We start from the raw sequence: 14,436 nt of genomic DNA on the forward strand, positions 1-14,436 counted from the left end.
TTATATACACTCAAACAGATTTTTTATTCTACTTTTTATTTTATTTTTTAAATATTTTTTTATGTGCAAGAAAGTGGGAAAGAAAGAGGGGGAGAGAGAGAGAAAGAAAGGAAGAGTAAATAAGCATGAGAATCTAAGAAAAAGCATGATATTTTGTGAAGACCATGGGATGGACGTGTACATGAGGTAACATATGGTGAAACCCTTATATGTTAGGTAGAATAAAAACTACAATAGTGATGATTAGTGATTATCAAATTATAAAATAAGATATTTCACTTATAATAATTCAACAAAACGTACTTTCCCTTTACTTAAGCCTTGACCCAAATTATTAATACTGTTTGTCTGGATTTGCGATGTGCAATTTGAAAAAACGCCATGCAATTTGAAAAACAGAGTAGCAAATTTCAAAACGTAATTAATAAAAATATAATTAAATGTTTGTTAAAATTACGATTTTGTCTTTAAATCGTACGCTTTTAAAAACACATTTACATAATGTCTTCAAACCGCTATTTTTCCGTGATTTTGCTTCAAAGACTCCATTTTGTGGTTGGACTTGGGCTTAGTAAACAGTCTAGCCATGGTGCCAATCTGAGCTCCTGGTCACAGCCCAGAAACCACGTACAATCAACAACAAAAAGATTGAAGTTTTGAAAGAGACATGGCACCAACTTCATTTGTAGTTTTCTTCCATTAAAAAAATGGTGAGATTAGTTTCCATTAATGGTGATCATTAGACCGAAAATGAATATTTTAGAGAAGCCACGATAGAAAGCAACTTTTTTTAAAAAAACTTTAAACCACCTTTAATTATGTTGTTAACAGTTTAATAATTTAATTAGTACACCATTCTTGACCTTCTATGGGTGATTAATTAAATTATATCTTATTTGTCTTTAGTTTCCAATGTCATTGCCATTTCTTACTAAATTTTATTCTCTTTAATTAGTGAGAAAATTTGTCCGTTGGCGATTTGACAGTTATCATTTGCAAACAAATGCATAATAACATTTGGTTGTGAACTAAATGTTATTATGCATTTGTGACCTCTGCTTCATGAATCGTAGTTCACAGCAGATTGAACTACCTCTTAGGGACATGTCAAAAAAAAAAAAAAAAAAAATTTGGTTGCATCTATTTTTCATTAAAAGACAAAAAAATTGCTAGACCCACAATTTTTTTTTACAACTCTTATGATTTTTGACACATCTCCACGTGGAATTGGAAGGTATTTGAGAGTATTAAATGCTTACGACTTTTAGCTCCAGTCAAGATGCTGATATATCTCAAAAGCCGTAAGAGAATTGTACGAGTGCTATGACTGTTACAAGCACATGTTTTCTTCGTAAAATACATAATTGAATATATTGCCACGTTATTTGAAATTTTTAAATGGTGTAATAGTCCAACGATGGAACTAGAATATTAAATCTAAAGAGACCAGATTATATTGAAATTTTTTGAAGGGGTCATTGTAATATGGTTTAAAAAGACCTCAAATACGCTAAGAAAAAATTAAAATATTTTGGGAGGAGGGTTCTAGAAGAAGTCAAGACTATTCCGTATAATATTATGTATACCGTTTAATATAACAAAATAAAATATTATTAAAAAAGATCACAACACTACGACACAAGTGGGATCTTGAGACCTTTATACGCACGTTCTGACATTATTATTAAAGACTGTACCTTGGAAGATTCATAGGGATCACAAAAATGGGAAAGAAAGAGATCTTAGGACAAAACAAAGAAAGCCACACTAATCACAAGAAATTCTAGGCAGAAAACATTGAGGACAAGAAATTTCACAATACATTCTAAGTTTTGTTTTTGACATATTACAAGGCCTTGCCCCATTTCCTCACATCAACACCAACCTCAAGCCCCCTAATTAACCTTACACAAAGCTAGCAATTGCCTCAACCTTTCCTCCCTTGAATTCCTCCAACTCCTTGAGTGCCAAATTTCTTAGCTCTTCCACCACTTTTGCTAAACCCTTCTCTTTTCTTCCAACCCCATGTAACATTCCTTGTATCATCCCCACATAGAGCCCAAACCTCCTTAGCTTCTCTATTTCCTCCTCACTTCCCCCTCCTAGTATTGCCCCACATGCGGCGCCGCACGCGTAAAACCCGCCTTCCTTTTTTTTGGACATGTGCTCAATCCACCCGATGTCGTCAGATTGGGGGCGGTCCAATTCGTGGTATTGTCCATCCACCATTCCTTGCGAGCCCATGGTGCGTGCGATCTCAATCGTCACGCGCAAAATACGGCCAGAATTGTTTTGGGCTGGGTCGCCGGATTTAGCCAACAACTCGAACCCAAATGGCGTCATGCCATCTGGGATTAGAAGCTCTATGTTTGGGCCGTATGCGTGTTGGGTCGTGGGCCTGGGCCTGTCTGTTAGTGGGAGCTGCTCGTGGGCGAAGGAAGCCGCGTACATGAGGTGGAGTGCTGACGCCGCTGCCGTGGCTTGGTCCCTGCGGCCGCCGACGAGCTCGCAGGCCGCAACACACAAGGCCGGGGCGTTGTTTTGTGGGGCTGCGAAGGCCAGGTGGTGCATGGGCTCGAAGACTTCAAGTGGAGGCCGTAGAGGAATGGCCTGCTTGAGATGGGCGTCGATTTCAGCGTTGATGGAGGCCCAGTAGGATTGATTTTGGGACATGGTGACCGCTATAGGCCTGTGAGGGAGTGATGGACATGGCCGGCGAGCAGTTGATCTCGGCAGAGCACTGCCATTAAGGCGGAGAAGAGCTCCTGCCATTGAACTGAGGAGGAGGATATGAGAATTTGAGCAGAAGTTGTAGTACAAATGTGGAGCAGTTGTGTTGGGGGTGTCAAGAAAAAGCATTTGGAAACGGACTGGGGGGATTTTTTTTGGGACAATTATGTCCCTGCAATAACAAGGAGTGGATCCCTCCAGTCCAAAGAGGATGGATCCCAGTCCTAAGAAAAAGACGAGATGGAGTGCAATAATAGCGGGGGCCTTGTCACCCTTGTTTTATTTTATATTTCACCTTTTTGTTTTTGTTGGTATTGGCATGTGGAACATGTTTCCTTGCACTCCACCATTTGAAAATGTCTTTAAAAAAAAGAAAAAGGGAAACTTATCGACTATCAAACTCTCAATTTGATTCAATTTATTTCTCTATGTCAAATTCAGTTGTTAACTCTTGATGGAAATGACTAAAAAGATTAAATTACCCTTCAATTTTGTCGTTTTTGTTATTTAATTTTTAATTTGAAATTATGGGTAAATTTTAAATTTTACAAAAAAAATAAGGGGGGGTATAAAGGGCATTTGATCACTTTTAACGTTTAAAATTTGACGGAAGTGATACATTGCATTAAAATGAAAGTTAATGGGGTGAAATTTATAATTTTTTAAATTTGGGAAGGTTTTTTAAAAAATGCGTAGTAGTTATGGAGTTTTAAGTAAAGTTTGCCTAAAGAAGACAAAAATAAAATAAAATCAATAATTTTGTTATTTTAATTGTTAGATAATAAATGGGTGAAAGCATAAACCCATTTGAGCAATTGAATCCGAGAATTTCCCCCTCCCCCGTTTTGATTAAAAAAAAATTATCTCAATGAATTGGAAATCACGCTTTATGAAACAGAGATCACTAGTTCAAATTCTCTTTCTCCCTCTAGTATGAACATATAAAAAAAAAAGAAAAAAGAAAAAGAGAATCCGAGAAAAGACCACTACAATTAGCCACGCTAATCATGCTACAAATGAGACTCGCGATGTGCAAAGTACAAAAGCGATGGTGATGGTGACTTCCTTTGACAAACTGAAAAACCATGTGTATGATGTGTTTAAGAAAACACATAGTTTTCATAGTTCTTTTTTTTTATTTGTTGGGTTACAATTACATACACGTAAACTGTCCTTTTGATGGGATTCTTTGAAATTCATTGTCCAAATTTTATGGAATTTGGACCGAAAATAAGAGAAACGGTGCGAGGCATATTTATTCGGACTCAGACTCCACAACTTAGAGCCTGTTTGGGATTGCGGTGAAAAATAGAGCTTTTGAATATAGAGCTTTTGCCTGTGAGCTTTTGTCAGAAGTGCTATTACTGAAAAGTTGTTTACATGTTTGGTAACCGTATGTCTTAAGTGCTTTTTTATGTTACTGATGTTTGGTAACAAAACAAAAAAAGTGCTTTTAGTTGAAAAAATGACACTAAAGGACATGTAATGATTTTTTTTTTCTTTTAATATAGGCCGAAAAAAAAAATCCTTATGTGACACCAAATATATGTCATTTTACATAAAATCATTACATGTTTTTCAATAAAGGCCTAAGGTTGGTAATGATTATTATTTTATTTTATTTTTTTGCCATTTTATACCAACATTTTTATATAAAAATGGTTAATGTTAGCTTTCACAAGTAAAAATTATTTTTGTAATGGTTTATGTAATAAAACGTGACAAACGTCAACATATTCTTTTTTTTTAAAAAAAAAAAATTATTTAAATTATTTAACACACTTTTTAACACCACAACACTTAAAAGTATTTAACATATAAAAAAGAACAACATTCAAGGAAATTCATACAACATTTTAAGTAGTTTATAAAAATAAAATAAAATAATTAAAAATAAAAATAAAACATTAACGGGTCATAAGTAGATTAGCAATATGATCACGCTCAATGTTCATAGAATTTTCATATGATGTCTCTGATTGTTGTATGCTTGACTCATCTTGTGCTTCGTCATCGCCTATACTGTCAGTAGGTAATAAATCCTCATCATCATCATATGGTTGGAACTCAGCATCCTTTATTGCATGCTTCCTAATGAAGTTATGAAGAGCCATAAACGCTACCACGATTTTCACTTGTTTATCATAAGGAAAACTCGGCATGCAATGCAATAACTTCCACTTATTTGTCCAAACTCCAAATGTTCTTTCAATAGTGCATCTAAGTGATGAATGTGCATGATTAAAAATTTCATGCATACCCCTCGGTTGGCTTCCGCGACGAAAGTCTGGTAGATGATACCGTTCTCCTTTGTATGGCCCCATGTATCCCTTCATATGAGGATATCCTGCGTCTACCAAGTAATATTTTCCTACAAAAAATATACGAATAACAGTCATAATTTTTTTTTTTTCATGTATAATTCATAATTGTTATTTTTATTAAATACAAACCTCTAGGTGGGTGTGGAAATCGCAATTCTTCCTTTCGAATAGCTTCCAAAAAAATGCGTGTATCATGTGCAGTACCTTCCCATCCAGCCCAAACAAAGGTGAAACACATACGAAAATCACAAACAGCCATAACATTCTGAGTAGGAGTCCCTTTTCGACCAATATATGGTATTTGGTTTGATGGAGAAATTTTAACTGGCACATGGGTTCCATCAATGGCTCCAATACAATCTTTGAAGTATGGCCAATACCGCTCATCATCACGAATTTTTCTTGGAACATCCATAAACTCCCTATCAATAGGATTAATAATGTCAACCGCCATTCTTGAAACAGCCATTAAAACATGAGAAAAATGTCTACTAACTGTTTCTCCTGAATGTTGAAACCTTTCTTGCACTATCCTATTCCCAAACCCATGACCTAAAGTAATCAAAAACATAGCTACCAACTCTTCAACAGTTAATTTCCTAGTACCTCTTAAATGATATTTTTCCTTCAACTCTTTACACAAGTAAAGGAATACGTGTATTTCCATTCTGAAATTTTGTTTGCACCTATCAGGATTACCTTGTACAATCTCCATAACCCACTTATAACCTGTTTGAGAAGAGGTCCTACAAGGTTCCTTTGCAATATATGGTATATAATAGTTCTCAACAAATTCTACTGCTGCAGCTGCTAGAATAAAAACGTCATTTTCATTTTCATTTTCCTCTTCACCATAATCACTATCACTTGTATCATCTTGAGTGCTATAATCACTATTGTCCATGTCTGTGAGGAAAACAAATAAAGAAATAAACACAAAATAAATATATAAGCACCCATAAAAATAAGAAAAACATCATCCAAACATAGTTATGAAATATTATAATATACTCACCTTAGTACACAAATCAACACATAAAAAAATAAAAAATAACACTCAAATAAATCCTTACAGCTTCTCAAATAGTTCATAACAAAACAACATTAAAAAATAACAACATTAATCCATGCTACGACGGTTAATTTCTCTATTTCCCATTCGCTTGATAAAGTCAATCTGCAACCATGGCTCTTTAATAGTCACAAACATCTCTCTATGTGATCTCTTAAGAAATACCTCTGCTGCAAACTTAAGGATATCAATGTCATTTTCTCTTTCAGCAATCCCCCGAACAACATCCATGACTTCTTCAATATTACATCCAGGCTTATAGTAGCTCTTAGATGTCATTGTATTCTTACTTTCTATTACATCACAAATACGACTCAAATGTTGACTAACAATTTCAACTCCTTTCTTTCTTTTCTTACATTGAACCGCAAGACCAAACTTCTTATTTCCTTTATCCCGCGTATCTAAATCAGCAAGAATATCATCAATGCCATGTGTATTGAGATTTGGTTCATCATCCAAAACATCTAAACCTTCTACAACATTGTCATATTCATTAAGCATTACTTCTGCACTATCTATGAAACCAATATCATTAGGAACCAACCCTATGGATGGTGCCCAAGATCCCTCCCCAGTGGCAGTTATATCTCTAAACAATATCTCCACCTTCATAGCATAAGCCAAATCTGTCGTGCGAAACTTGGTTGCTTCTGGAACTTTCTGTATTTAGGTTTATGTAAAAATCAATAATAAACATTTGTGCAAATCATTTAAACAAAAAACAAACAAGTACAAATATAATACCTGCAATTTTTTTTCCCACCAATCATCGGGTGCATCAATTGTCTTTTTCACCGGATCCCATCCAAGGCCAGTTTCCTTGCCTATCAATCTCTTCCAAATGTTCCACTCTTTTTTCAAACTATCCCACTTGTTCTTTAGTTGTTTATAGCAATATTGTTTTCCAGTTTTTTCATTAAATTTATCTATCACATTTTTCCATCCTATCTTATTGAAATGTGTCCTTGTGCAGTTACCAGCATGAATCTCAGTAATACATATGTCAAGATAATCTTCTAACAATTTTCAGTCCAAACTACTTTCTTTATTTGAGTATCTGCAGTAGCAGCAACAACGTTGCTTTGACCTTTTTTACTCATGTTTGTTACACAATAAATAAGCTGATAAAATTATAAATGAAAAAGTATGTTAAACATTATTAAAAATTAATAATATGTTTAAAGTGCTAGCTTTGATAAAATGCAAAAAAAAAAAAAATTAAAATTAACATATTGACATGAAAAACATGCATGTCCACAAACAAAAGGGTACCAATAAGCAATATTATCTCAAAACAAGTGACTATTATTATTAACTAATATTACTTTTTGGAGAACTCAATTAAAAAAGTATAAATCAAAAGAGTCAACAATAGTATAAAAATTTACAGTTAAAAAAAAAAAAATGTAAAGTAAGAAAGAAAAACAAGTATATTCTAGAAACAATTTGTAAGTTCTTGTTGGCTTAATTCGGTAAGCAAAATGGTGACCAAAAGTGCCAAGATTCATCATCCATTCAATTACCGTTCGGACGAGAAGAAGTGCCGTTCGGATGCTCGAAGAATTCTATTTTCCTCGAGAGCCTCGTCTGCAATCTCGTTTGCAATCCCGTCCGGACGAGCTCGATAAATAGGAATTCCCGAGAGCCTCGTCTGCAGTCTCGTCTGAACCCCGTCCGGACGAGTTCGATAAACAAGAATTCCCGAGAGCCTCGTCTGCAGTCTCGTCTGAATCCTGTCCGGACGACTTTTACTAAAAAGGTCATATCTTGAGTTTCAAGCCTCTGATTGGAGTAATCTTTGCGGCGTTGGAAAGCTAACTCAAGGATATACAAAGTCATGTTTCACAAGGTTTAGCTAATTCCAATGTTTACTGGGTCAAAACGGGCGATAAAGAGAAGACTACGAAGCTGGGCGGAATGGCTCGTGTGCAATCTCGTCCGGACGAGATTGCAGACGGCCATGTGTTAAAAACACTTTCTGGCTGTGTTTTGTTGTCCCGTCCGGACGGCACATGTTCCCGTCCGGACGCCGCGTACCTGTAACAGTTTTAAATGAATATAAACTCTTTCCTAGGTCTAGGGATGATGGGGCTATTATAAATACACCTCTATAGAAAGAGAGAGGAACGAATTTCTGCATCTAGAATTCGCTTTTGTGTGCTAAGAGGGTAGAGTATGTTCTCTCTCTTAGAGTGATCGTTTGTGTTTACTTGTTGATTGTTGATGCGAAGTCAACCGGAGTTCCGGTGAAGGGAGATCACGTAGAAGGATTGTGCCAGCTGTCTCTGGAAAGGGCTACTGCGGTAGAAGGCAAGTGGGTTGCTTGTCTTATACAAGATCGTGTCAATTGCAAAGGTTTTGTAAGTGTGAACGTCTTGTAATCCTTTATTCTTTTACTGAGTTAGTTGATTTCCTGGGTTTGGCTGCCCCGGAGAGGTTTTACAATTAGAGAGTTCTCTAATTGGTTTCCTCTTCGTAACCAAAATATCTGTGTTGTTTATTGTTTATTGTTACATATATTTTTGGTTGTTTATTAATTGTTAGGTCAGATCTATTTCCGCATAAATTGTGTGAAACACCTATACATTCAAAATAGGTGTCGTTTGGTGTCGTATTAGGTTTTTTACACAATTAAACAAAAAAAAAAAAGTTGAATGAAAAAAATGACAAATTCGGCACTAGTTCCTAGGCAAGAATACCACTAGAACAATCTAGCACTCTTCTAGTGCTTTCATCCCAGCAACCTTTAACACTTAAAGCCACCTTCTTTATCTTCTTCTCCCTTTATCCTCTGTTTTTTTTCTTCTTTGCAGGTCTCTTTTTTTTTTCTTTTTTTTTTTTTTCTTTATCTTTTCTAATGCTCTTCTATGAAGGTCTTGGTTCTTTCATCTTACATCTTGCGACTCCAAAGCCATCTTTTTTATCTTCTTTATTTTTTCTTCTCTGCTTTATTTGTTCTAATATATTTCTCTGCAGGTCTCTCTCGTATGTTGAGCTCTTTCAATTTACATCTTGCAAACTTCTTTTATATATATCAAGATTGGAACAAAAGAGATGAAAATAATCAAAAATCAAACGCACTCACCATAACGAGATGAACCTCTGCTTGATCCTCTCTCCCTGTAGCAGCTCTCAACTGCAGCATAATAATACCTTTGGTTCAACGTGATGCTTATATATGGGTATGGTTGTCAATTGTTGAAATTGGTATGAGTATTTTTGTCGGTTCATAAATTTCATTGAGTGCAAAGTGCGGCTCGCCTTTCGTTCCAGAAGTCCGTTGCACCGAAGCCTCATTTTCGAGCTTCGGCCAAAATGTGATTTTGAGCGTTTCCATTCTCAAAAGCACTGGGGCAATATTTTACCAAACTGTCTCTTTTTTCCTGAAACGGGTTCTTAAGCCTCAAACGCTCGTTTGCAGAGCCAAACATGCTCTAAGACTGAGCTCGGTTTGAATACTAGAAGAATTGAAATGCCATGCCACATCACTTTTGAGATCCATGCTAAACCAAACTTGCTATGGGAAGTCTATGGCTGAAAAAATGAAGATGTCCTTGTTTCTGCCATAATCATTTCATAAATGGATTGTTTGCTATGGGAAACATATATGTGATTTAGATAGTTTTATTTTCTTAGTATAGAAAGATTTTTTCCTTGATTGAGTTAATTTATCATGTATTTTCTATTTTCAGAGTAGTTTTGGCACCACTAACCAGAATGAGATTTCATGACGATGGTCCTCAGCCGCATGTTGTCTTATATTATTTTCAGAGAACCTCCAAAGATGGTCTCTTAATAGCTGAGGCGACTGGAATTTCTAAAACCGCTCAAGGGTAATTTTAACTACAATAATTTCATAAGTTCTTTTTTAATTGGGATTCACAGCAATTAGCTGCTTATTGTATAGTAGAGCATAAATGAGACCCATTTCGTCAAATAGGTCTTATTTACACTCTCTCGGATTAACTACTCAAATTGCCAACAATAATGTAGACAACTAATTACAATTATCCTCATCCCCTATTTTGCCTAGAAAACTTAATGATTGTTATGTTTCTTTGTTATTGTAAAGGCATCCTCATGCACCCGGAATATGGACAAAAGAGCAAGTTCAAGTATGGAAACCCATCGTTGATGCTGTTCATGCCAAAGGTGGAATCTTCTTTTGTCAGCTTTGGCATGTGGGAAGGGCTTCAAATCGAGGTTTGTTTTGTACCTATGCTCTTGGTTATGCCTTCATGATCCAAAAAAAATTAAGACTAATTTTAATTAGGATTTTTCTTTGTCTATCATATTGTTGTCTACAGATTTTTAGCCAAATGGGCAAGCTCCAGTTTCTTCCACTGACAAGCCATTGACCATTAAGGGAGTTGATGGTGCACAATTCAGTCCTCCACGGCGGCTAAGGATAGATGAAATTCCTCAAATTGTCAATAATTTTAGAACTGCAGCAAGGAATGCTATTGAAGCTGGTAAGTTTTTATTTCGTAAGCTTTTCTTGCTTTTTTATATCAAGAATGATCTTTAACATTATACTTATTCGCTTTGTAAAATAATATTTTGTATCTTTATACATAGGTTATGATGGAATTGAGATCCATGGGGCTCATGGTTTCTTAATTGACCAGTTTTTGAAAGATGGAGTGAATGATCGAACAGACCAATATGGTGGATCAGTTGAAAATCGTTGTTGATTTGCTTTGGAAGTGGTCGAAGCTGTTGTTAATGAGATAGGAGCAGACAAAGTTGGAATAAGGCTATCTCCTTTTATAGACTATATGGAATCCAGAGACTCCAATCCAAAAGCATTGGGGCTTTACATGGCAGAGTCCTTAAACAAATATGAGATTCTTTATTGCCACGTGGTTGAGCCAAGAATGAAAACAGTTGAAGAAAAAATCGAATCCCCACACAGTCTTTTGCCAATGAGGAATGCGTTTACAGGTACTTTCATTGTTGCTGGGGGGTTATGACAGGAAAGATGGAAACAATGCCATTGCTGAAAACCCTGCAAATCTTGTTGGTTATGGTCTTCTGTTTTTAGCCAATTCAGATTTGCCTAAAAGATTTGAGCTCAATGCTCATCTCAACAAGTACAATAGAGATACATTCTACATCTCTGATCCTATTGTTGGTTACATCGACTATCCATTTTTTGAAGACACTGCATGATGTAAAAGGAAAAACTCCAAATATTAGTTTATAAGGGTTATTATTATTTAATTTTAAGAGTCAATGGTATGCAATTTAATAAATGGGCATTGCCCTAAAGTTTAGTCTATTAGTATATTTTATGCATTCTTATACTACAATGAAGGGAGATTTTGATGGAATAAAATTATAACAAAGTAATTCTCTCTCTCTTCTTGCCTCTTCTCTCCCTTTCTCTTCCCAACTTCTTCTCTCTTTCTCTCTTTCTTGGCAACCGCACCACCTTCTCTACTACAAAGTGGCATGATCCAGTGGCTCTCTGATGAAAAGTCATCCATTGAAACCATGAATTGTCAAGAAGTAAATCTACAATAATATGCATTTTATACATTTACCTCAGTTTTAACCCAAAGGAGTAACAGAGAAGTTTTAAAAGTTTGATAGAAAAATGACATCATAAATAAAGCTCTGTTCTTTATAATTGAATATTGCAGATCACTAAAAACCATCACAACTGGTAGTAACATGTTCAGGAACCAATACATCAAAATCACTAACAGTCCATTCTCCAGTCAGCCCTGCAGGGCTAACATATATTTCTGTGCCAACATTAAGTGAAGACCATACACGCCGTGCTGGTTTTGTCCCTGGATCCTGCATATTAACGTATTTGATTAAATGATTAAATTTATTTATTTCTATAAGTTTAAATTTTTAAGATAAGTGGTGGTTTAATACTGCGCAAAATAAGTGTAATATGGCTCCATTAATGCCATATAACTTATAAGGTCCACCTTGAGGTATAGTGACAAAACTCAAGAGCAATAGTATTTGTGAAGATAATTTGTTTTTGAAAAGAAATTACAATTATTCTTTTTAAGTATGGGCTATAGCATATCACTAACACTTTATCATTCCAACCAATACAGTAAGGTAAAAATGAATTTTCTACTCACATGAATGTTTCAAATTTGTCTATACTGTCAGGCGAGCTCAATTCCAGTAATTATGCAAGTAAACTGATTTTGCTTATGGACTAACATGGCCAACAAAGATGGTATAAGATCGTTTCCAATCATAATAATTAAAGACAGGGAAAATTATAGTTTACCCCCTCAAAGTTGTCAGTGTTTTTCAATTTGAATACCAAAGTTTTAATTTTTGCAATCCACCCCCCAAAGTTCCAAATTTTTGCAATTTGACTAATTGTATCCAAAACTTTTCATATTGCCCATAATTTTTATTTTTTTATTTTTTTAAAAAAATTTTAAAAAAAATTTAGGGTGGCCGTAACCATCCCTTTGACCATCTGGCCATTTTTGTAGCCCCAAATTTATTTATTTGTTCATAAAAAATAAAAAATTATGGGCAATATGGAAATTTTGGGATAATATTGGTCGAATTGAAAAAAAAAAAATGGAACTTTGTGGGGTAGATTGCAAAAATTAAAACTTTGGTGTTTGAATTGAAAAACGCTGTTAACTTTAGAGGATAAACTGTAATTTTCCCTTAAAAGATAAGATTGCCAAAACAGAATTTGAAATCAGTGACCCCAAGACAAATCAGAATATAACTATTTTTAGACAATTCAGGTGACAAGTCATATAAGAATTAACGGATTTCAGATTCTGAAAGTCTTCTGAAACACCTTTTTTTTTTTTTCTTTTTTTTTTTTCGCGGCAATGATTTATGATGCACAAACCTTTAGCTTTTGAATTTCTTCTTGATTCGCTAAGTGGGTTCACAGTTCATGAAATCTACGAATTCAGTACCTTTTCACGGATTCTGAGTCCAATAATTCACTGAGTTTCACTTTATCTTGGGTTTATTCAGTAACACTGTAGACCCGGGAGAATTGCAAGCAGGTATTTTTATAGAAGTTGTAAATCCCAGAGCAGAAACCCATTATATTACAGATTACAAGATCCAATAGGTTCCGATTCCCATTCCTGGGAAGAAACCAAACGGAAAGTGTACGGACACGTAGATGCTTGAAAAAGGGAGAAAAAAGTACGGGCACAGCCAGAGAGGGCCCTCCTACGATCTCTTGCAAGAAAGAAATGAAAACAACCCAACATCATGACCCATGAGTGTTACTATGAATCTGAGGAATCACAACTTATAAATTATGCACTTCAAAGTAAGTAATCAGTTCCTGTTAACCTAGCAAATTCACTTTCATCGATAGCCCCCTTCTTAAGCTTTTTCAACAGACACTATTCTCGTGCCAATTCATCGTCGTCTTCAAATGTCTGGGCGGCACGTCTCTGTGGCGGAGAAGAAGCAAGAAGGGAGGAATCACGGAAAAGCCAGAAGGGAAATTTTGGGAAAGAAAGTTCGACTAAGTGATCACGTGCCAGTCACATGATGACTTTTCCATCGGTTAAAACGGTTTAATTAACGAAACGGTCAAATTGTAAAAATATTAAACTTTGTAAATTATATTATAAAGATCGAAACTTTAAACATCAAATTAAAGATCGCCTCAAACTTTGAAGATATAGTGTAATTTTCTCATAAATAATATTTTAAAAATTTGTAAAATCGTAAAAGATAACTCGGTCAATGGTCAATAACACTGGGGGTATCGTACTCCAAACGTCATGGCAGACGTTATTTTTATGTTGAGGCGTCATAACAGACATCACCTACAACAAATGAAACGTCATAACTGACATCATTCACAACAAATGTGGTGTTTTTGTCAAATTGGACTCACCCTCCCAAAAGTATAAATACTCAATTGGGTGTTGCATTGTTTTCATTCCCCATTAAGCAAACTACGAACACAAAACTAGTGAAAGAAAACAGAAAAGAATCAGTGAAAATGGCTCAAGCTCCCACCATTCCTCTTCTTTCTCCTTACAAAATGGGGAACTTCAATCTATGCCATAGGTTTGCACCTTCCACTTTCTTTTTTTTTTTCTTTTTTTTTTAATTATTATATTTTTTTTTTCTTGTAGATAAAATATATTTGTTTTCTCCCAAAACTATCATTTCAATCTCACTTGTAATTAGTAACTTCAACTTATTACAATTTAGGCGTATATGATATAAATGGGGGGTGCTCTCCACACAAAAAAAAAAAAAAGGTTTTAAATTTATAATTAAAAACAAATTGTTTTTACTCTACTAGAATTGAACCAATGGTATCTT

At 35.1% G+C, this 14,436-nt stretch overlaps 3 protein-coding genes and 1 pseudogene across 3 annotated transcripts; 1 reads left to right on the forward strand and 3 right to left on the reverse strand.

Annotated features, from left to right (window-relative positions):
- Positions 1–1,670: 1,670 nt before the first annotated feature.
- Positions 1,671–2,979, reverse strand: LOC132175662 (heterodimeric geranylgeranyl pyrophosphate synthase small subunit, chloroplastic-like). The gene has a single exon (XM_059587676.1). The coding sequence runs from the start codon at positions 2,857–2,859 to the stop codon at positions 1,906–1,908; it is 954 nt and encodes a 317-aa protein (XP_059443659.1). The 5' UTR covers positions 2,860–2,979; the 3' UTR covers positions 1,671–1,905.
- Positions 2,980–4,637: 1,658 nt separating this feature from the next.
- LOC132174558 (uncharacterized) lies at positions 4,638–5,958 on the reverse strand. The gene is made up of 3 exons (XM_059586195.1): positions 5,184–5,958; positions 5,032–5,101; positions 4,638–4,821 (listed from the first exon to the last, which is right to left on the reverse strand). The coding sequence occupies exons 1-3, from the start codon at positions 5,956–5,958 to the stop codon at positions 4,638–4,640; spliced, it is 1,029 nt and encodes a 342-aa protein (XP_059442178.1).
- A 216-nt stretch (positions 5,959–6,174) lies between these two features.
- Positions 6,175–9,274, reverse strand: LOC132174559 (uncharacterized). The gene is made up of 2 exons (XM_059586196.1): positions 9,215–9,274; positions 6,175–6,789 (listed from the first exon to the last, which is right to left on the reverse strand). The coding sequence occupies exons 1-2, from the start codon at positions 9,272–9,274 to the stop codon at positions 6,175–6,177; spliced, it is 675 nt and encodes a 224-aa protein (XP_059442179.1).
- On the forward strand, positions 9,053–11,369 carry LOC132176287 (12-oxophytodienoate reductase 1-like; annotated as a pseudogene).
- Positions 11,370–14,436: the final 3,067 nt, after the last annotated feature.

The sequence above is a fragment of the Corylus avellana genome, chromosome ca3, assembly GCF_901000735.1.
Source record: "Corylus avellana chromosome ca3, CavTom2PMs-1.0".
In the NCBI taxonomy this organism is placed as follows: Eukaryota; Viridiplantae; Streptophyta; class Magnoliopsida; order Fagales; family Betulaceae; genus Corylus; species Corylus avellana.

What these genes read in the sequence shown, in the direction of transcription:
- LOC132174558 (XM_059586195.1), bottom strand. Translation starts at nt 5,958, where the DNA reads ATGGACAATAGTGATTATAGCACTCAAGATGATACAAGTGATAGTGAT. An exon ending in ATTTCCACACCCACCTAGAG is followed by an intron (nt 5,102 to 5,183) that starts GTTTGTATTTAA and finishes TATTTTTTGTAG; the next exon opens with GAAAATATTACTTGGTAGAC. An exon ending in GGGCCATACAAAGGAGAACG is followed by an intron (nt 4,822 to 5,031) that starts GTATCATCTACC and finishes TAACTTCATTAG; the next exon opens with GAAGCATGCAATAAAGGATG.
- LOC132175662 (XM_059587676.1), bottom strand. Translation starts at nt 2,859, where the DNA reads ATGCTTTTTCTTGACACCCCCAACACAACTGCTCCACATTTGTACTAC.
- LOC132174559 (XM_059586196.1), bottom strand. Translation starts at nt 9,274, where the DNA reads ATGCTGCAGTTGAGAGCTGCTACAGGGAGAGAGGATCAAGCAGAGGTT. An exon ending in CAGAGGTTCATCTCGTTATG is followed by an intron (nt 6,790 to 9,214) that starts GTGAGTGCGTTT and finishes ACCTAAATACAG; the next exon opens with AAAGTTCCAGAAGCAACCAA.